Source organism: Rutidosis leptorrhynchoides, chromosome 7 (assembly GCF_046630445.1).
Source record: "Rutidosis leptorrhynchoides isolate AG116_Rl617_1_P2 chromosome 7, CSIRO_AGI_Rlap_v1, whole genome shotgun sequence".
Lineage (NCBI taxonomy): Eukaryota > Viridiplantae > Streptophyta > Magnoliopsida > Asterales > Asteraceae > Rutidosis > Rutidosis leptorrhynchoides.
Window position 1 is genome coordinate 138,449,490 of NC_092339.1, and position 23,559 is coordinate 138,473,048.

Genomic DNA, 23,559 nt, shown 5'->3' on the forward strand with positions numbered 1-23,559 from the left:
TAATCATAATTTTCCTAAAATAACTTCCGGTATTAAAGGTAAGAAAATTTAAATCTTAATTAGTTTAGGATAATAATAAAAATTAAAATAATAAAATAAAATTTAATATTATAATATGATATGATACAACATTTATAATACTCCGTATCTCTTTACCGAGAAAGATGAGAGTTACCAAATTCTGAGTTGGTAAATATTACTCCGTATAATTTTTTTTATTAAATTAAACACAATTATGAGTTGGTAAATATTACTCCGTATCATCTTTTTAATAAATTAAACATGGAGTATAAAAGGCTTAAGAGCCACGTCGATAAGTCCAAACACACTAATATTTTTACCCAAATCAGGATCTTATGCACAATGTAAGTTAAAACAACTATAATTAGAAAAACTTTAGATACTGTACGACAACCCAACTTTAAAGTATCATATAACTATTTTTTTTTTGTTTAATAACTATTTTTTATAAAATACCATGCAAAGCAGATGCTCTTCCACGGGCTCTTCCATAAAGAATTATCATATAGACTTTATTTTATTTACGTTTTCATGTTTCTATGTATAGCCTACATGAAATGTCCCGTTCTTATTGATTAAAAACGTTCCATATTTATTGATTTCGTTGCGAGGTTTTGACCTCTATATGAGACGTTTTTCAAAGACTGCATTCATTTTAAAACAAACCATAACCTTTATTTCATAAATAAAGGTTTAAAAAGCTTTACGTAGATTATCAAATAATGATAATCTAAAATATCCTGTTTACACACGACCATTACATAATGGTTTAAAATACAAATATGTTACATCGAAATCAGTTTCTTGAATGCAGTTTTTACACAATATCATACAAACATGGACTCCAAATCTTGTCCTTATTTTAGTACGCAACAGCGGAAGCTCTTAGTATTCACCTGAGAATAAACATGCTTTAAACGTCAACAAAAATGTTGGTGAGTTATAGGTTTAACCTATATATATCAAATCGTAACAATAGACCACAAGATTTCATATTTCAATACACATCCCATACATAGAGATAAAAATCATTCATATGGTGAACACCTGGTAACCGACATTAACAAGATGCATATATATAAAAATATCCCCATCATTCCGGGACACCCTTCGGATATGATATAAATTTTGAAGTACTAAAGCATCCGGTACTTTGGATGGGGCTTGTTGGGCCCGATAGATCTATCTTTAGGATTCGCGTCAATTAGGGTGTCTGTTCCCTAATTCTTAGATTACCAGACTTAATAAAAAGTGGCATATTCGATTTCAATAATTCAATCATAGAATGTAGTTTCACGTACTTGTGTCTATTTTGTAAATCATTTATAAAACCTGCATGTATTCTCATCCCAGAAATATTAGATTTTAAAAGTGGGACTATAACTCACTTTCACAGATTTTTACTTCGTCGGGAAGTAAGACTTGGCCACTGGTTGATTCACGAACCTATAACAATATATACATATACATCAATGTATGTTCAAAATATATTTACAACACTTTTAATATATTTTGATGTTTTAAGTTTATTAAGTCAGCTGTCCTCGTTAGTAACCTACAACTAGTTGTCCACAGTTAGATGTACAGAAATAAATCGATAAATATTATCTTGAATCAATCCACGACCCAGTGTATACGTATCTCAGTATTGATCACAACTCAAACTATATATATTTTGGAATCAACCTCAACCCTGTATAGCTAACTCCAACATTCACATATAGAGTGTCTTTGGTTGTTCCGAAATATATATAGATGTGTCGACATGATAGGTCGAAACATTGTATACGTGTCTATGGTATCTCAAGATTACATAATATACAATACAAGTTGATTAAGTTATGGTTGGAATAGATTTGTTACCAATTTTCACGTAGCTAAAATGAGAAAAATTATCCAATCTTGTTTTACCCATAACTTCTTCATTTTAAATCCGTTTTGAGTGAATCAAATTGCTATGGTTTTATATTGAACTCTATTTTATGAATATAAACAGAAAAAGTATAGGTTTATAGTCGGAAAAATAAGTTACAAGTCATTTTTGTAAAGATAGTCATTTCAGTCGAAAGAACGACGTCCAGATGACCATTTTAGAAAACATACTTCCACTTTGAGTTTGACCATAATTTTTGGATATAGTTTCATGTTCATAATAAAAATCATTTTCCCAGAATAACAACTTTTAAATCAAAGTTTATCATAGTTTTTAATTATCCAAACCAAAACAGCCCCCGGTTTCATTACAACGGCGTATATCCGATTTTATGGTGTTCATCGTGTTTTTAGGTTTTAAATCATTAAGTTAGCATATCATATAGATATAGAACATGTGTTTAGTTGATTTTAAAAGTCAAGTTAGAAGGATTAACTTCTATTTGCGAACAAGTTTAGAATTAACTAAACTATGTTCTAGTGATTACAAGTTTAAACCTTCGAATAAGATAGCTTTATATGTATGAATCGAATGATGTTATGAACATCATTACTACCTCAAGTTTTCTGGATAAAGCTACTGGAAATGAGAAAAATGAATCTAGCTTCAAAGGATCCTTGGATGGCTTGAAAGTTCTTGAAGCAGAATCATGACACGAAAACAGTTCAAGTAAGATTTTCACTCGAAATAAGATTGTTATAGTTATAGAAATTGAATCAAAGTTTGAATATGAGTATTACCTTGTATTAGAAAGATATCTTACTGTAAATAAGAAAGATTTCTTGAGGTTGGATGATCACTCTACAAGATTGGAAGTAAGCTAGCAAACTTGAAAGTATTCTTGATTTTATGAAACTAGAACTTGTAGAATTTATGAAGAACACTTAGAACTTGAAGATAGAACTTGAGAGAGATCAATTAGATGAAGAAAATTGAAGAATGAAAGTGTTTGTAGGTGTTTTTAGTCGTTGGTGTATGGATTAGATATAAAGGATATGTAATTTTGTTTTCATGTAAATAAGTCATGAATGATTACTCATATTTTTGTAATTTTATGAGATATTTCATGCTAGTTGCCAATTGATGGTTCCCACATGTGTTAGGTGACTCACATGGGCTGCTAAGAGCTGATCATTGGAGTGTATATACCAATAGTATATACATCTAAAAGCTATGTATTGTACGAGTACGAATACGGGTGCATACGAGTAGAATTGTTGATGAAACTGAACGAGGATGTAATTGTAAGCATTTTTGTTAAGTAGAAGTATTTTGATAAGTGTCTTGAAGTCTTTCAAAAGTGTATGAATACATATTAAAACACTACATGTATATACATTTTAACTGAGTCGTTAATTCATCGTTAGTCGTTACATGTAAACGTTGTTTTGAAACCTTTAGGTTAACGATCTTGTTGAATGTTGTTAACCCATTGTTTATTATAACAAATGAGATGTTAAATTGTTATATTATCATGATATTATGATATATAATATATCTTAGTATGATATATATACAGTTAAATGTCGTTACAACGATAATCGTTACATATATGTCTCGTTTCGAAATCATTAAGTTAGTAGTCTTATTTTTACATATGTATTTCAATGTTAATACACTTAATAATATATTTACTTATCATTTAACATAATTAACCAAGTGTATCAATATCTTAATATGATTCATATGTACCTAGTAAGACGTTGTTATAACGATAATCGTTATATATATCGTTTTCGAGTTTCTTAAATTAATAGTCTCATTTTTATGTATATAACTCATTGTTAAAATACCTAATGAGATACATACTTATAATAAAATCATGTTAACTATATATATAACCATATATATGTCATCGTATAGTTTTTACAAGTTTTAACGTTCGTGAATCACCGATCAACTTGGGTGGTCAATTGTCTATATGAAACCTATTTCAATTAATCAAGTCTTAACAAGTTTGATTGCTTAACATGTTGGAAACACTTAATCATGTAAATAACAATTTTATTTAATATATATATATAAATATAAACATGAAAAAGTTCGGGTCACTACACTACATTCGATCCATAACATATGATCGTAAATACTAACGTTTTCAAAACCTAATATTTACAATTTCGTCAAACATACGAGCTAATAAAACTTTGATGTTCCTAATTATAATCTACATTTGATCGATAACATTTGTAATTGTCGTCAATATTAACGATTTTAAAAACTAATATTTACAATACCGTCCGACGGACGGGCTCATAAAACTAGTTATATATAATATAAATAGATAGATATAGATATAGATATAGATAGATACATAGTGACTATAATTACCTTAAACTTTCACGAAGAGAAAGATGACTTTCTCTACTTTTTGGAGTGTATCATTCTGGGTGGAGAAATGACTTCTCCATACACTATCATCTTCTCCATACAATAAAGATGGGGAAAGATTGTCTACATATCATCTTTTCAATACACTATGTGGTATTGGGTTTAGTTGTTGTTTCACATGAATAAAATAAAATTAATAATATAAAATTTAAAGAAAATATTCTATAAAATTTGTGTCTAGGTGAACCATTCAGTCATCTGAATCTGAATGTTCCACAAACAATGCTGAATCCTGATGGTTCTTGAACCAGGAAAACAAACAGGACCCAAAGATAAATCATTTTGTATTGTTTTCAGTTATTATTTTTTTTTTTTTTATCAATCGATGAATGCGTTGATGCTTGTGAACCCAGAACCAATAACATCCAAACTCAAGGTCAACAACGATGTTAAACGCCGTCGTTCTGCACTAACAACGGTTGACAGGCAAATAGCAAAGGGAAACTATAAACTGGCGGTTTCATTACTTAAACAGTTGCAACGTCAACCGCCCCCTACTGCTCTCCTAGGTTTCGCTTCTGCCAAACAGGTCCTTACTTTTTTCTTATTATTTGTATTTAATTCTAATTGTAATTGTTAATTGTTACTTGTTAGTTGTTAATAGTAATTGTAATTGTTAGTTGTTAATTGTAATTATTAATGTTGTAAAATCATTTGTCTCGTGAGTAAAGATATTGTTATGATTTTATTTTTCTGTTAATTTTCTTCAGTTTCTGAAATATGAAAACCTAATTGAGCAATAAAAAGTGAATTGACTGATTTTTTTTTTTTTTTTTTTTTTTTTTGAAGCTATATATGTTGTAAACAACTAAACATGAATGCAGAACATACAAATGTAAGCATTTTGTTTAATTATTTAATCTTTACTTGCTGAAGTTTATACTTTAATAAATAGGTTCCCCGGGGAGTCTCATCAGTAGAGGAATTACATCTGAATGTTACAGAAACATATGCTATCCAATCGTTATTTGACTCGATTCTTGATTTAATTAACATTAGCCTTCAATCATCTGCATTGGAGGAGGTACTTAAAAAACTCATTCCTTGGTTGTATACTAACTGTTAAAACTTTTAAACTATTTCAGCTCGTCCGGTTATTCCCTCATCTTTCATTTATTTATTCGTTTTAACAGAGTAATTTTTATATTCAATAGTAAAGAAAACATGTCCACATCTGATAGGTGTCTTATTGGGACTACAGGCATCTGTAATTGATGAAGACGGTGATTTATACCTCGAAGATGATAAAATTGAACACGAGTAAGATATCCTTCTGCAACCACAATTGTCACAGCATATGTTATATTATCCTATATTGAAATTACGTAAATCGTCTTCGCTAATTATTTAAAATACTATACAGTTGTGATTTTTATACAAGCGATCCACTCAAATCCAACACATAATCTGATTTTTATACAACAGTTGTATATCTACTTCTAAAGAATGTGTTTCGGTACATAATCAAGGTTGGAGAACTCATGACTCAGAGAGTACTCGGTCAACATTTTTGGGGAGTACTCGGCAACTCGTGGGGTAGTCGGGAGTACTCGGATGGTGACCAAGTTTGACTTTGACCAAATTTGACCGATTGTTAGAGTAATCCCAAGTTTTGACCGATTTTCTAAGCTTTGACCAATTTTCCGAGTTTTGGCCAAGTTTGACTGAGTAATCTCGAGTTTTGACCGAGTTGACCAAGTTTGACCTAGTAATTGTATGGAGTACAAGCCAATTTACAACAGATTGACTATGGTCCTGTGACAAATTCTAATGCAGTTTATATCCATTGTTCATGTGTATGTCTTTTTCTGTTTCTACTAGTACAACAATCAGTATACTAATAATGTGTTTTGGAAGTTGAAGGCAGGTATTGCAGCACGAAGCGGGTCATTTTTTAGTTGGATACTTGCTTGGTGTTTTACCAAAACAGTACAAATTTTCGAGCATTGAAGATGTGAATCAAGATGAAACCATTGATGCAAGTGTAAAGTTTGTGGGATTTGATTTTTTAACAGAGGTAACTGCAAGAATTTGTTTGGTAACCGGTGTATCTTGTCTATATATTTCCATTGATGAATATTTAACTGCATTTCTTTTTAAAGAAGTCTACCTTTTTTATGCAGTTAGATGATGTAGTGCTCTTAAAGAAAAACTTGGATGAGGTAAAGCCAGGTCATCGGGTAAGACTATTTCTTTTTATGTGCTCGATTATATTCATTAACGCTAAGCTTTTTATCGGTTATTGCTTATCTGTACCAGTATCGATTCATGTTCGTCTTTGTGTTTTGTTCTAAAGATAGACTAAATTCCTTAATGCCTTTATAGTTGACTTTTGCATCCTAGAGACCCTCTAACACGCCTTATTTTATTCTTACAGACGAATAAACAGAAGTTGTCTTCCACGGTCAGTAATCTTATTCTGTTGAAACTTTTCTGTAATAAATATCTCCATTTAAAGTTTTTGTAAATTCCTAAATTTCTGTTACATATCCGTGGCTCAACCTTGTTACGTTTGTTCTTTTTTTTTTTTTTTTTTTTTTTTATGTTGAATGTAATTCGCTGGTTCCGTTTACCTTTAGGTACTAGGCAAGTTTGCATGCGTGGTTGTTGGGGGCTTAGTAACAGAGCATCTTGTGTATGGATACTCAAAAGGACATCATTCAGATGTCGAAAAAGTATATTCTTAACCCCTTGACCAACCTTTTACTCCACATTTATTATTTATATTAATTAATTAATGATTAAACAGTTGGACAGAGTGGTAAGGTGGTTGCAGTTACCTGAAGATGAAGCAAACAAACTGATTAGATGGGCTGTATTGAACACACTTGTGATATTACGTCGTCATGATGAAGCTAGATCGATGTTAGTGGAGGCCATGGCACATGGAAGATCGATTGGATATTGCATTGATGCTATAGAAAGTAGTTTAAATCGCCAAGACATTTAAACGTCTCGTTGGTTTGTTTTAACTTCTTTGCATGTTAAGTCATTAGACTTCAGAATACTCTCAGTAACTTTGTAAATTGTACACTTAATGGTGATTAAAATACTTAGAATATAAAAACAGGCTCGGTCAATTAATGATAAATCATAGTATCGTACTAGCAATTCGTATCACATTTTGTAGCACTTGCAATTACATAAAACTTGATAGGTTCAGTTGATCAACTGCTGGATCATAATACAATATATGAATTGATAATACTCTGGAACAATTCAGTAACCACCTATGGTTTATCTTAACATTAGTTGCTCATTATATTACAGTTAAACTGCTGGACATAGTGTTACAGTCGTTGCCATTCACCGTTCAATAAACCAGACCTGCTGATAAGACAGGCTTTACTGAACACACTACTAATAAGAAATAGTGATTGTGAAGCAAGTATTCTATATCATAAAGTAACTGCAAGTATTCTAAAGACAAATATATGTTTGGTTGGTGTAACAGAGAAATATTCAAATGAATCCAACTTTTGAGATCTAAGGGACCAATTAGAGTGTGACATGTGGCGTAACAATTACATGTGATTAAAAAAAAATTAAATTTTTTTATTTTACGAAATTCTTTTTTTTCCAAATTGTTTTTTCCAAATTTTTTTTTTCCAATCACATGTGATTGGATTTGACATCAGTAAATCACATGTGATTCTGCATGCCAATCACATGTGATTGTAAAACCCAATCACATGTGATTCTGCATGTCAAGTCCAATCACATGTGATTGAAAACAATAAAATATGAAGAAAAAAAAATTTTGAAAAAAAAAAATTTTGAATTTTTTTTTTTTCAATCACATGTGATTGGATTTGACATGCAGAATCACAGGTGATTGAGTTTTACAATCACATGAGATTGGATTTAACATGCTAATTTATTATATAAAAAAAAGTTTCGAAAAAAAAAAATTTCAAAATTTTTTTTTTTTTTGAATTTTTTTTTCAATCACATGTGATTGTCGCGCCACATGTCGTACTCTGATTAGTCCGTTGAATTTCAAGCAAATTATTGAATTTAAGGGATTATAATTATGGGGTAATAAGTTATAAGAGCACAAGGAGGAGTTGTGACTAAAGGTATCCTCGTTTCTTTAGTGTTCTTGACAAGTATTGAAGTTGATGACTGGCTTCTATTTCTGTCAGTATTTCTTTCGATGTTTTTAATTAACTGATAATATTAGTTTAAATTAATATAATTCTAAAAATTTTAGTTTTAAATTAATCTATTAAATTTCATCATATTCTTGGTACTGTATATATAATTATTAATAATTAATAAACTTATATTAGAAATTATAAAATTGTTATAAAATATCTAGATTGTGTTATAAAATATCTAGATTGGATGTTAATTTTATTATTATTATATTTCTTGCATAGTAATATTTTATACTATAAATAGACATGTATGGTAACCATTTAAGGTGCACCATTTCTCTTGAAATATCAATATCAATATTTCTTCTCTCCTTCTTCTCTCTTTTTCTCTCTTTGTTCTTATAACCATTAAAGGTAGTTATAAGCCTACTGAATTATAACACGTTATCAGCACGAAAAGCTTAGTGTAATTAAAAGATATCTCAAACGATCACGAATCACTAATCAAGGTATGAAATTATTAATAATTTTCAGACTCGAAAATATCAAATTTTGGACTACTAACATTTATATTTATGTTATTTAAGTTATATATGGTCGGTTATACCACCTGAATTATATTTCTGTAATCTAACTTTTACTAACTTCACTAACATTTATATTTATGTTATTTAAGTTATATATGGTCGGTTATACCACCTGAATTATATTTTCTGTAATCTAACTCTTATTAACTTCACTAACATTTATATTTATGTTAATAAGACCTCATGATTGTACGCAACACGTCATTTGACAACACGGTACTTTATGTACGCAACACGTCATTTGACAACACGGTACCATGGGTCGAGATTAATTCCGATCAATACGAATACGACGGGGTCTTTATATGTTATCTAACATTTATGATTACTTATGCAATTAATCATTATTTATTTCATGCATACTAATGTTTATTCTTAAATTTATAATTTTAAAAGTTAAAATAAAAAAATAGTTTGTATTTTTATTAAAAGTAAATCTTAAAAGTTAAAATAAGAAAAAGTAGTTTGTACTTTTATTAAAAGTAAATCTTAAAAGTTAAAATACAAAAAGTAGTTTGTATTTTTATTAAAAGTAAATCTTAAAAGTTAAAATAAGAAAAAGTAGTTTGTATTTTTATTAAAAGTATATCTTAAAAGTTAAAGTAAGAAAAAAAAGGGATGGTAAAATGGAATAGTTTTTTGTCAAAAATGAAGTATTGAAAATGAAGTGGTCTCCTTCTATAACTAAAAAAAATATATATACTTTTATCAAATGAATTTTTTTGTGGCCGACAATTTCAAACACGAGTCCGTGTTTAGTTTATCAAGAATATCTCTTGCTTTGGTGAAAGGTCACGATCACGATATCAGGTGTTGTGAAAGAATTAAAAAATTGGTCAAGTGGCCTTTTAAAAACTAGAAAAAAAATTTAAACAAAAAGTTTTTTTTATATATTTATAATTTACGGGTAATGTAAAAAAAAGCAAGTTTTTAAAAAAAAAAAAAAAAAACAAAGAAAGTGTTTAAATGAGTTTTACAGAAAGGGGGAAAGCAAAGTAAAAAAAAACTTTTTTCCAAACAAAGGTAAATGAAAGTAGGACTTAATACAAGAAAAAAGTAAACATCTCCTAGACGTGATAAAATCTATCAATGATAAGTATTAGACTTGATGAGCTAAATGTGACAAAAATGTTTCAACATGTCTTATGTTAATTTTCTAAAATAAGTTATTATTATTCCGAGTTTAACACATATACATATGTTAATTAAAAACAACCTTTTTGTTCTTATGTAGTGTTGGGTTGCAATTTTGGTTGTATGCCATAATTCCATCCAGTAGAGTGACAATAGAAAACTTTTGATGATAATCAATAAAAAACTTTTTTCCAAACTTGTCAAATGTTTTGTTAAAAACGTGACCGTTGAAAAAAGGAGGTTGAATAATAAAACTTAAAAAACAAATTATTTTTTTAAGAGTGTGCATCAAAATGGCCCGTTTAATAATGGGGAGTAAAAATATAGTCAAATTGTTTCAACGAACAAGGGTTCAATTGAATGTCTCTTAAAAAAAATCCGCGGGTACGGGTGATGGATCCAATGGATCCGCATCCACGACCCGCGGGTGCTATCCCTAATTGTGACAAGTACAAATCAACTAAAAGTCTAAAAAATAAATGCTCTTATAGGGACCAAATGTTCACAATAATTGCCTAAGCTAGATATGAAACAAATAGTTCATAAAAAAAAAAAAAGGTCGTTGTGCGTTTTCGGGATGATAGCCGAAATACACTTACAAAAGTAGGTCAGCCGTCAATTCTTTATGGCCATATCAACGTAGATCAATAAAATCATTTATGGTTTTGATAAAAGATTAATTAAAAATTAATTGTTTTTTGGTCTTGGATTCTCGGTAACAAAAGCAAAGGTTGTTTTTGGTTGCCACAACAAACAAGACAGAGGTTGTTGACTTTTGTTGTTAAACATGGCACAAGTGAACAATAACAATAGATTATTGTTTTTGAAAAGAATAATGATGCGTTAATTTTATTGTATAAAATAAAATTAAAGAAAATGGTTTTCATTGATGACTATGAACAAACGTAAACAAAGTGTTTGTGGTATTTGGTGATTAAAAAAAAAGTGCATCTAAAGCTTCTACTGAAAATAATATGCATCTAAAGCTTCTACTGAAAATTAATGTGCAAGGTACAACGTATAACTATATGGTCAAATTCATTTGAGCCTTCGGAGTCACAAGTATATGATGTATATATATATTACTCAATTAACAAAATAGTAAATCTAAATTAATTCATATGAATAGTAAAACGAAATTAATTAATTTACTATTCACATAAAAAAGCGCATATGATAAAAAGCGCATCGCATATGATAAGCGCATATGATAAAAAGCGAATATGATGAAAAGCACAACGCATATGATGAAAATCGCATATGATTAAAAGCGCATATGGTGAAAAACACAGCGCATATGATTAAAAGCGTATATGGTGAAAAGGATATATGATAAAAAAAAAAAACACATATGGTGATTTATAAAAAAAAAAAAAAAACACATATGGTGATTAATGGAAAGCACATATGGTGATTAATGAAAAGTATATTGTGAAAAAGAATCACAAATGTTTCTTGAAAGAATTCAAGGTAAGATATATGAACCAATTCATCCATCATGTGAACCATTTTGATATTTCATGGTTCTAATAGACGCATCTAGCGGATGGTCTCATATTTGTATGTTATCAAGCCGTAATATGGCATTTGCAAAGTTTCTTGCACAAATTATTAAATTGAGAACACATTATTCTGATTACACCATTAAAAGGATGAGACTTGATAATGCTGGTGAGTTAACATCTCAAGCATTTAATGATCATTATATATCTACAGGGATTGTTGTTGAACATCCAGTTGCTCATGTGCATACACAAAATTGGTTTAGCTGAATCAATAGATAAACGCTTACAGCTAATAACTAGACAATTGATAATGAGTACAAATCTCTCAATATTTATATATGGACATGTAAATTTACATGCTGCGACATTAATTCGCATTATACCATGTGGAAGTCGTAAATATTTTCACTTAATACTTGATTTTGGCCAAGAGCCAAATATTTTCTACCTTAAAACATTGGTTGTGCAGTGTATGTTCCAATTGTATCACCACAACACAATAAAATGGTTCTTCAAAGAAAGATGATAATATATTTTGGATATAAAACATCTTCAATCATAAGATATATTGAACCCATGATGGGTGATGTTTTTACAGCACGTTTTGCTGATTGTCATTTTAATAAAACATTGTTCCCTAGATTAGGGGAAGAAATAAAAATAAAAAATAAAATGATGCTTCATGATGTGAACATCAATTAAAGTATATTGAACTCGCACAAAAGAATGTGAAACGAAAGTTCAAAAATAATGCATATGCAAGAACTTGCAAATTAATTACTTTATGCATTTACAGATATAAAAAAGTGACTAAATCATATATACCAGCGATAAATGCTCCAGCTCGAACTGAAATTACAAAAGCTGGCAATAATGTCACTGTTGAGTCTTTGCCACGCATCAAACGTGGAAGATCAATTGGTTCCGAAGATAAAAATCCTCGAAAAAGAAAATCAGCTGATAATGAGGTAAGAGAAAGTGTTCAAGAAGAACCACAAATCAGTATTCCTTCTGCAGAGGATATTGATAAATGTAAATACTAAAATTGCGATAAATTATGCAATATTATGGAACCGAAATGAAACTAAAATCTCTATGAGATATTTTCATATAATGTTACAATGACATCATGAATAAAGATGATGATCTGGAACTAAAATCTGTCATTGAATATACAAAATGGACATGATTGAGCTCAATGGAAAGGAGCAATAAGAGCTGAATTAGAATCGCTCGATAAAAGAAAAGTTTTCGGATCAATCGTTATCACTTTTAAAGATGTGAAACGTATGGGATACAAATGAATTTTTATCCGAAAAGAAATGTGCAAATGAAGTTACAAGGCAAAACTAGACTTGTAACTCAATATTTCCCACAAAGACCAGAAATGAATTAGGAGGAAAAATTATCCTCCTGTAATGGATACAATTACTTATTAGATACTTAATCAACCTGGTAGTTATTTAAATGCATCTCATGAATGTTGTTACTACTTATCTGTATGGATCACTTAATAGTGATATATATGAATATACCTAAAGGGTTAAGGTATCATAAGCATCTAATGTAAAACCCAAGGGAATATATTCCATTAAATCACAAAGATTTCTAAGTGGGTTTATACAAACGGGACGTATGTGGTATAACCGATTAAAAGACTACTTGATAAAAAAAAAGGGTATAAATATAAACTTATTTTGCACGTATGTTTTATAAAAACAATGTTCGGATATGAGATCGTAGTTGTTTATGTCAATGTTCTTAACATCATATGAACAAATAAAGAGATCTATGAAATCATTCAACTTCTAAAGAATTATTTTGAAATGAAAGATCTTGAAAAAACCAAGTATTACCTTGGATTGCAAATTGAGCATATGCCTAATGGTTTACTTGTACATCAAACAACTTATACCGAAAAGATTTTAAAACATTTTTTTAAAGACAAACTCATTGTTGTTAGATCACTCAATATTGACACTGATCTATTTCATCCCTGCGAAGATCATGAAAATTTTAACAGATCGGAAGTTCTATATTTTAGTGCAATTGAGGTTCTTATGTATCTTATAGATTATACAAGATCTGACATTTCTTTCGCAGTTAATTTGTTGACAAGGTTCAGCTCAGCCCCTACCAAAAGACATTGGAATGGGATCAAACAAATAGTTTGATACCTTCGGGGAACTACTGATTTATAATTATTTTATTCTAACAACTCGAAACAAGATTTGTTTGGTTATACAGATGCAGATTATTTATCCGATCTACATAAAGCTAAATCTCAAACTGGATATGTATTCCTAAATGGAGGCACCGCAATATCATGACGTTCTCAAAACAAACACTTGTTGCAACATCATCAAATCATGCCGAAGTGATTGCATTACATGAAGCTACTCGGGAATGATTTTAGTTAAGATCAATGATACAAATCATTATTGATTCTTGTGGACTAGAACGCTATAAAAGCGTAACAACTATCTATGAAGATAATATAGCTTACATAATACAAATGAAAGAAGAGTATCAAAAATGACAGAACAAAACATAAATGCTGACGAGGCGCTAAAGCTATAAACGGTCTTAACGGTCATAAGTTTGATGGAAAAGAATGGTATATTGGTAAGGCTCAGAAAAAGACTGAAAGGGAATAGGAACTGAAACAACGGTTTGAACAAACCATGAAGGAGACTGTAGACAAATCACGAGGGCCAAACTTGTACATAAAAGATTTAGATGATACAGTTTCAGATGAAAACCTCAGATTTTTCTCATATACTCAAGATATCGTAAAAGACAACCAGATTAAAATGAGATACGTTCAATCAACAACTCTGCTGATCTTTATACCAAAGCACTGCTAACTGCTATTTTCAGAACACACGTTCATAATATTGGTATGAGGCATGTTCAGAAGATGTAACAACTCAGGCGTTGCCTACTTGAGGGGGAGTCAACTTTATGCTGCACTCTTTTTCCCTTAGCTAAAGTTTTATCCCAATGAGTTTTCTTTAGCAAGGTTTTTAACGAGGCAGTACTAGTTATTCTCTAATAAAATTGTCATCCAAGGGGGAGTGTTATAAAATATCTAGATTGTGTTATAAAATATCTAGATTGGATGTTAATTTTATTATTATTATATTTCTTGCATAGTAATATTTTATACTATAAATAGACATGTATGGTAACCATTTAAGGTGCACCATTTCTCTTGAAATATCAATATCAATATTTCTTCTCTCCTTCTTCTCTCTTTTTCTCTCTTTGTTCTTATAACCATTAAAGGTAGTTATAAGCCTACTGAATTATAACAAAAATCATTTAATCATTAAGTAATATGATTAGACCATATAAATGAAATTTTAACTTGAAGCCAGAAGTTAAGCTCAAATGTCTGTGACTGTGATTACGCATTTCGTTGAATGTGGGTTTGAAAGTTTTGAGGTAACTTCGTGTCTCATAATTATTTTAAATGCATTTTTTAGAACTAAATGTTGTAAAAAGTTTAACATGTTAATTTGTAGCTATATCTTTTGACTACAAACGAATCTTTTGACATTTCCTCTAACTTGGTTTGTGTGCCACTTCACTTTTCATCTCTTTCTCCGGCTAGTTCTTATCTTCTCTCCGGTCATTTTTTTATTTTTCTTTCTTCAAGACCAACTTGAACTTTTAGTTGGTTCTCCCTTCAAACTCGAGGTACTAGGTACTTTCATTGTCAGCCAAGATCTGCTCTTATCCTCTTCCTTACGCTGGTTTGTAGCTTTTGGTGAGTCCTCCTCTTCCAGCCACCGGCATCTCGCCAGTGGTCCGATGACTTTCCTTTACTGTTTTTTTTCCTTTTTCCCTTCTTCTCTCTTCAGATCCGGCTACTGTGACGACCCGGAAATTTTCAACCAAATTTAAACTCAATCTTTATATGATTTCGATACGATAAGCAAAGTATGTAATGCTAAGTGTAGAAAATTTTGAAACTATGTTTATATATTCAATTGACCTTCGACTGCTCTCGACGATTCACGAACAATCAATTGTAAATAGATATGTGTGTATGTATATATAAATAATAATTCGAAATATAATTTGAAGTATAATATGTTGTTATTAAAATTTAATAAAAAATAGGATATTATAATAATTATTATTTAAAATATATCTCTAGATATAAATAAAGTATATTAAAAATAAATATTAAATGATTGTAATACTCGTTTGATGTTTCGATTGATATTAAGCAAATTAAATTTAAACTTTGTAATTTTAAAATAAACGGTGATCCGAAAATGAGCTATATAAATTTTAGGCTTATTAAAAACACATTTAGAAGCTAATAAATTAGTTTTAACACTTTTTATATTTCACCCATAAATAAGAGGGACAGTTGATGTAATTTTTATTTAATAAATTAATGATCGAATTTTATACCATAATGACCAAAATAAATAAATATAGTTAATTTAAAAATATGAGATTTTTCTGAACACTTTTATTCGCCACTAGTTTCGCACGATACACAGTCCGTGAAAACTGTCGGTAGAGTAAAACAAGTTTAAGGCTGCTATCCTGTTTACACTGTAAGCTCAATCGCAATTGATATGTGATTTTATTATTATTTATTATTATATTATATATTATCATCTATCTATATATGTATGTGTAGGTTAGAGTTTCTTTACAGACAACACACTTCACCTCTTAATCACACACAGATGGATGAATGAAAACTTCACCATCTTATCTCTCTCCCCTTCCTTGATCGTGAACATAACAAACCAACATCGATCAATATTTTTTTTCTTCTTTGCTACTACTTTCGTTCATATTTTCTATTCAATCAAACTAAGAACCAAGAACCCACTTGTTTGAACTAATTTTCAAACCCAACTCAAAACCCACCTGCATGCTTCTGTTTTAACCATGACCCAACCATTCGAACACCCTTTTAGTTTGTTGCTACTATTCGGTTTAAACACACACGTATGAATATCTTCAAACTTCGATCACCAACGTGAAACCATAATCATCAACCCAATTTCTTCTTCTTCTAATATGGAACCGAGAACTACCTTTCTCTTCCACTACTCGCCACCTCCTTTCTTGTTCTTTATTCGTGAACCCACAATAACCACCACTCTTGTAACCACAAGAACACCACCTCACGACACCTTCCACCATCACACACACACACCTACACCCGTGAACAACAACCACTACTATACGCCTATTGTTTCTGTCTCCCTTCAAAAACAACCACCACCATCTCATTTCAATTATTATTTTTTATTTTCTTCTTTGTTGTTTTCGTATTCAGCGGATAACCACCGTTGCAAATATTGAACCACACCTGTCACCAACTGCCGATCACCACCACGTTTCACCACCATCACCTGCCATCTCCGACCACCAAATACCCACCTGCAAAACCGTAAGTCACCACTGCAGCTGCAATTTTTTCTGTTTACATTCATTAATCAAATAATCAACGAACAATAATATTATTCGAAACTTTTCTTTTAATAATTCGAAACCCATCAAAACCGTGTCACCTTCTGTTATTTAATATTAAGACTGCTGCAAATTCTTTTTCTTTTATAATGATAGAGTGACAATGACTAATGAAGATAATGATAGGTGTGGGCATAATAATGATATTAAAGATAGTGACTCAATATTCCACTAATTCTATACGTGCCTCATGTTTCTGTTACGATTAATAAGACGCAACCATAGACAATTGCTAATTGGGCCGTATCCTGATTTCCTAGTTGGGCCGAAGACTAGATTTCCTAGTTGGGCTATGAATTAACGATCCCTGTTGGGCTGAATGTGTAATCAGTCCATGTTGGACTGTTTTCTAATTTTTTTTTCCTTACGAAAGATGTAATTAAGGATGATCATGATGGTGAATATACTAGGACAATGGTAACAAGAATGAGGTTAAACGGCGAGAATGATGTAGTTAAGATTTTTACGTGATGGTTATGATTAGGAGATTGGTGATGTACGTGAGGATTAACGAGTGTGATAATGAGATGATGATTAGTAGAAAATGATACGCACAATATTGATTATGATAGTATAGATAATGATATAGGTGAAGATAATGCTATGTCACAATGATAATGATGATGTTAAGAAGTTGATGAACGCGAGGATAAAATGAGGTGATGAAAATGGATCATGAAATGTTAGTAGACGATAAAAAGGATGATATATATATATATATATATATATATATATATATATATATATATATATATATATACATATATATATATATACATATATATATATATACACATATATATATATTGATAATGCTAAAAACGAACATATATTTCATAGCATTATCCCTCAAGAAATACAAGTTTTTAGTTGCAATTGTTCTATTTACAAGTGATATTCGTTTAAATAATAAAAGGTGAAGACAAAAGACAGATTCGACGAATTGAAGACGCAAACGACCAAAAAGCTAAAAAGTACAAAGTACAATCAAAGTGGTTCAAATTATTGATGAGAAACGTCTCGAAATTACAAGAGTACAAGACGCGAAACGCAAAGTACAAGATATTAAATTGTACGCAAGGACGTTCGAAAATCCGGAACCGAGACCAAAGTCAACTTTCAACGCGCGACGCAACGGAGCGAAAATTACAAGTCAACTATGCACATAAATATAATATAATATATAAATAATTCTTAAAATTATTTATATATTATATATATTTAATAAAACCGTCGGCAAGAAGAAAACAACAACATGTGAGATCTCCCAGCTGGCCATGCGATCGCATGGCCAGGAAGAAGAAAATCCATGCGATCGCATGGCCCCAATATGCTGGCCACATCTATAAATTTCGCAGTTTTGGTCGAACAAAAACACATCTTTTTCTCTTCTTTCCTCTTACGTAAAAATAAATATATATATATTATAATTTTAATATTAATTTTATTTTTAATTTTAATAATAAGGGTATATTAGCGAATGTTGTAAGGGTGTAAGTCGAAATTCTGTCCGTGTAACGCTACGCTATTATTAATCATTGTAAGTTATGTTCAACCTTTTTAAATTAATGTCTCGTAGCTAAGTTATTATTATGCTTATTTAAACCGAAGTAATCGTGATGTTGGGCTAAAATATTAAAGATTGGGTAATTGGGCTTTGTACCATAATTGGGGTTTGGACAAAAGAACGACACTTGTGGAAATTAGACTACGGGCTATTAATAGGCTTTATATTTGTTTAATTAAATGATAGTTTGTTAATTTAATATAAAGATTTACAATTGGACGTACCTATAAATAACCATATACACTCGATCGGACACGATGGGCGGGATATTTATAAGTACTAATAATCGTTCATTTAACCGGACACAGGAATGGATTAATAATTAATGGACTTATTAAAACAGGGGTGAATTACATACAAGGAAAATTGGTGTAATTATAGTTTAAATCCCCAATTAGTTGGAATATTTGACTTCGGATATAAGGATAATTTGACGAGGACACTCGCACTTTATATTTATGACTGATGGACTGTTATGGACAAAAACCAGACGGATATATTGAATAATCCAGGACAAAGGACAATTAACCCATGGTAACAAACTAAAATCAACACGTCAAACATCATGATTACGGAAGTTTAAATAAGCATAATTCCTTTATTTCATATTTAATTGCACTTTTAATTATCGCACTTTAATTTATTGTCATTTTAATTATCGTACTTTTTAATTATCGCAATTTTATTTATTGTCATTTTATTTATCGCATTTTAATTTATCGCACTTTAATTATTGTCATTTATTTTACGCTTTAAATTAAGTTTTATTTTTAATATTTTACATTAGGTTTTAACTGCGACTTAAGTTTTACAATTGACAAACCGGTCATTAAACGGTAAAAACCCCCTTTTATAATAATAATACTATTTATTTATATATTTATACAAATATAGTTTTAAAAATATAACGTTAAAATTGGCTAGCTCCCTGTTGAACGAACCGGACTTACTAAAAACTACACTACTGTACGATTAGGTACACTGCCTATAAGTGTTGTAGCAAGCTTTAGGTATATCCACTCTATAAATAAATAAATAACTTGTGTAAAATTGTATCATATTTAATAGTATTTCGCAGCAAAAATACTACTATTTTGTACCCCTTCGCTTTAACATCAAGTATTTTTGGCGCCGCTGCCGGGGAAAGTGTAACGACCCTGGATTTTCCAACGTTTATTTATTAATAATTATTATTGTTAATACTTGTGATTAAACGAATGTATGTTATTACATTTACATGTTGCCATGACTAAACGTACTTGACTTTAATTGCCCGAAACATCTTTGTGACACCCGAGACTTACACGAATAATATTTTCAGATATTATTTACATTCATGATTAGTTTTATTAATCATTTTATTTAACTAAGGTTATTAGTTAATTACTTGGGCTTTAATTGGACTTATTTGTTAATTAATTGAACTTGGGCTTTGATTAATGTTATGGACTCTTGAACATGGGCTTATAAGCACACCCTACCCATTTATATGGATTAACTAGCCCACTAAGACATGTAAGTATTACTTGTAAATGGAAACTAGTTAGTTAAGAACAATTGGAATCTAGTTAACATATAATCCCCATGTAAACCCATCTTCTATCCACACTTTTAAGGCTTTACATACAAGTAACCAAGGAACAATTGCCTCCCTCTTTTTTTTTCTACTGCAGCCGTGGACTACCAAGGGGTGAGAGGGATTCAAAATCTTTTTTTTACATTACTTGTTCACTTGTATCCTTCATTCATTACACACACATTTTTACTTGCAATATTCTCTCAACTTTTTCTCTCTTTTCCTCTCAAATACTTGTAAGTATTATGAACTTTTCCTTCCTCCTTTCTTTGCTAAAAACTGAATTACACACACCCTTAATCATCATCATTTGTTGTTTGTTACTTGTTTCATGTTGTTGTTGAGTACTTACTTTGTTGTTGTTATTCTTTACTAGTTACTAAGAACCAAACTTTCTAGTTTGATTCTTCATTTTTATCTTGAAATTTCAAGAACACACAAGAACTAAACTTACTAGTTTATGTTCTACATATGTTGTTTTAAAGATTGTAAGTTCATGGTGATAAAAATCATACTTGTGAATCATGTTTGTAAACTTTAAAGTTTACTTTCTAAAGATCAAGACTTAGGCTTGAATCTTTAAAGTATGAACAACCATGACTTATTAACTTGTTTATTTAGTTTGTTACTTCATATTATGCATTTTGATTTCATGTTTGTTGGTTCAAATGGTCAAGTATTACAAGTTAGTCTTGATCTCATACTTTCTTGAACTAAAATTAACTTTGAAAGTTCAAGAACATGTAAGTAAGTTTCTTTAATTATAACTTGGTACACTTATGTTAGATCTAGACTTTTGAGTCTTGGATCTTCAAGATCAAACTAAGAATTATGTTCTACAACTTAAGATCTTGATTTCATAAGTTCACTTTCAAGTTTGTAACTTATTATTAGTTTTAAAGTTCATGTATGTGTTAGATCTAAGACTTTGATGTAACCTTGGTTCATCAAACTTCATACAACTCTTAAGTGAGTTGTGCTACATGTCTTAGACCTACACTTGTGTCATAATAGTCAAAACTTGGTTAATATTACTTTTACATTTCATGTATGTGTTAAATCTAAGACTTTGATATAACTTTGGTTCATCAAACACTTGCAACACTTAAGTGAGTTGTGCTTCATGTCTTAGACTTACACTTGGGTTATGATGGTCAAACCTTGGTGAAAATGATGTAAACACATCAAAGAGTTGTACACTTGAAGCTATATGCATCAAGGATGAGAACCGTGATAAGCATCGAGCACCAAGACCACCGGAACCCACTATTTTTCTGTTTTCTGTCTTCTGCCTACTGTTTTCTGGGTTGTGTAACATACCAATACACCTGGGCAACTGTAACATTTATTTTCAGATAGATCTTTTCGAGTAGATAATTTTTCATATAGGACTCGTCTTAATCCGAGTTACGTTTTAGGATTTATGGCCCTCCGATCGTCACTATGTCCTTTTAACGTTGTGCAGAAATTTCTGACCTACTCGCACTTAGACCGTCTCCACGGTCAAACGAAGACGAGTTTGTTTCTGTAAATTTTACCACACTTAAAGGACTCATATATGGAGCCATGGCCACTGGTCTCACCTTAATTCAGTAAGGTTAGAGGCCGTGGTGACTGATCGAAGTCAGCTTTTGTTTTAAACTCTTTTCATGAACGAAACTTACTTTACACCTTTTGTTTGATGATGAATGATGATGACCCTTAAGCTCTTATTTACATACTTTTAAACTTATTCGGATGATTTACTGACTTAGTACTATTTGACTTAGGTTGAGGACCCGTTTGGACAACCTTCATTACTTGCTTACTTTCCGAGTCATACGAAATACTCATACTTTACCGCTACTTTATCATTGTGAGTTATAGCATTCCCTTTTTACTTTAACTTATTTTGGGAACTGAGAATACATGCGGATTTTATGTTTTACATACTAGGCACGAGTACTTAAACTTATATATGTATGGGTTATATAACGGCAGAAACATTCCCTTTAGCTCGGTAACGTTTAGTCATTGGTTTTTGAACCGGTGAACGCGAATCTTAGATATGGATCCATAGGGTTTGAAATCCCCACTCGGGATAGTAGCGCTAGCATTTAATGAGTGTTTAATACTTCGTAAACATACGTACTTGCCAAGTGTACTTTCAGGGGGTATAAACGTTAAGTTAGTTACCAAGTGCCCACGGTTAACATATACTTTATCATACTGTTTTGAAACGCTCTTAGTAGCACTGAAATCTCGTGGCCTACCTTACATACTGTTATACTTAAACTATAGCTCACCAACCTTTGTGTTGACGTTTTTAAGCATGTTTTTCTCAGGTGCTTAAGGTTATTTGCTTCCGCTGTCGTGCTAGTCTTGCCGTAGACACCCGCTGCTCTAGTGTTATCACCGCATGAACTATTTATCTTGCATTCAGACTTTAATACATTTGAAACTATGTTTTGTAACGACCTAAGGGTCACATACATTTATTCATGCTTGCTATTTGTAGAAGCATACTGTTGGTGTAAAACATTTGATGTCGGTTATGACGTCACCTTTTTATCGTGAATGCAACTTCTTTTATTACAGCATATAGTACTTAACCTTGTAATGATCCTGTTGTTGATGATTCGTACACGATGGTTTTGTACGGGGCATCACATTTGGTATTAGAGCATTGGTTGTAGGGAATTAGGTTGCATTAGTGAGCCTAAGACCGACCCGAGTAGGATTCACTAATAGGACTAATCTACAACTTGCTAGTTTACGTGTTTCTGCTGAACTTACTGCATGCTGCTGCTTACTTTTACTGCTATATGCCGTATGCTACTACATGATTTCACTACTGTATAATATCACTTGCTTTCGATTGCATGCTACTTCTGTACGATTCGTTATTATTGCCATGCTACTTATTGTTATACATGATTTAAACTGTTGGCCTAATACGTGCTTGCTTTATGACTTACTGACATGAAAAATTTATTTTTTCCTTGTTCAGATGTTGGATGTTCCACCTGCTATCGTTTTGGGCAGTTTAGACTCGTCAGCCACCCCACCTGCTGCTGCTGCCGACACACCGATCCCGCTACCCACGAGTGACCCTGGTGCTTCATCTTTCGGGACTAGTAGCCAGGCGCCTGCATCATTGGTTACATCTAGCGGAGCCCAGGACCCTTCGGAGATTCCAGCTCCATCTGCCCCCGGACCTTCAGGATCACAGCCCCGCTCCGGCGAGATTGTGATTCC

At 31.2% G+C, this 23,559-nt stretch overlaps 1 protein-coding gene across 3 annotated transcripts; it reads left to right on the top strand.

Moving 5' to 3' along the window:
- The first annotated feature begins 4,551 nt into the window (after nucleotides 1–4,551).
- LOC139857985 (uncharacterized) lies at nucleotides 4,552–7,417 on the top strand. Of its 3 annotated transcripts, none has more exons than XM_071846833.1 (8): nucleotides 4,552–4,874; nucleotides 5,241–5,369; nucleotides 5,547–5,605; nucleotides 6,209–6,362; nucleotides 6,469–6,525; nucleotides 6,723–6,749; nucleotides 6,925–7,020; nucleotides 7,095–7,417. In XM_071846833.1, the coding sequence occupies exons 1-8, from the start codon at nucleotides 4,581–4,583 to the stop codon at nucleotides 7,293–7,295; spliced, it is 1,017 nt and encodes a 338-aa protein (XP_071702934.1). In that variant the 5' UTR covers nucleotides 4,552–4,580; the 3' UTR covers nucleotides 7,296–7,417. The 3 variants fall into 3 exon arrangements, with proteins under 3 accessions (XP_071702934.1, XP_071702936.1, XP_071702935.1); XM_071846835.1 differs by having other exon boundaries at nucleotides 7,103–7,278; XM_071846834.1 differs by lacking the exon at nucleotides 5,241–5,369.
- Nucleotides 7,418–23,559: the final 16,142 nt, after the last annotated feature.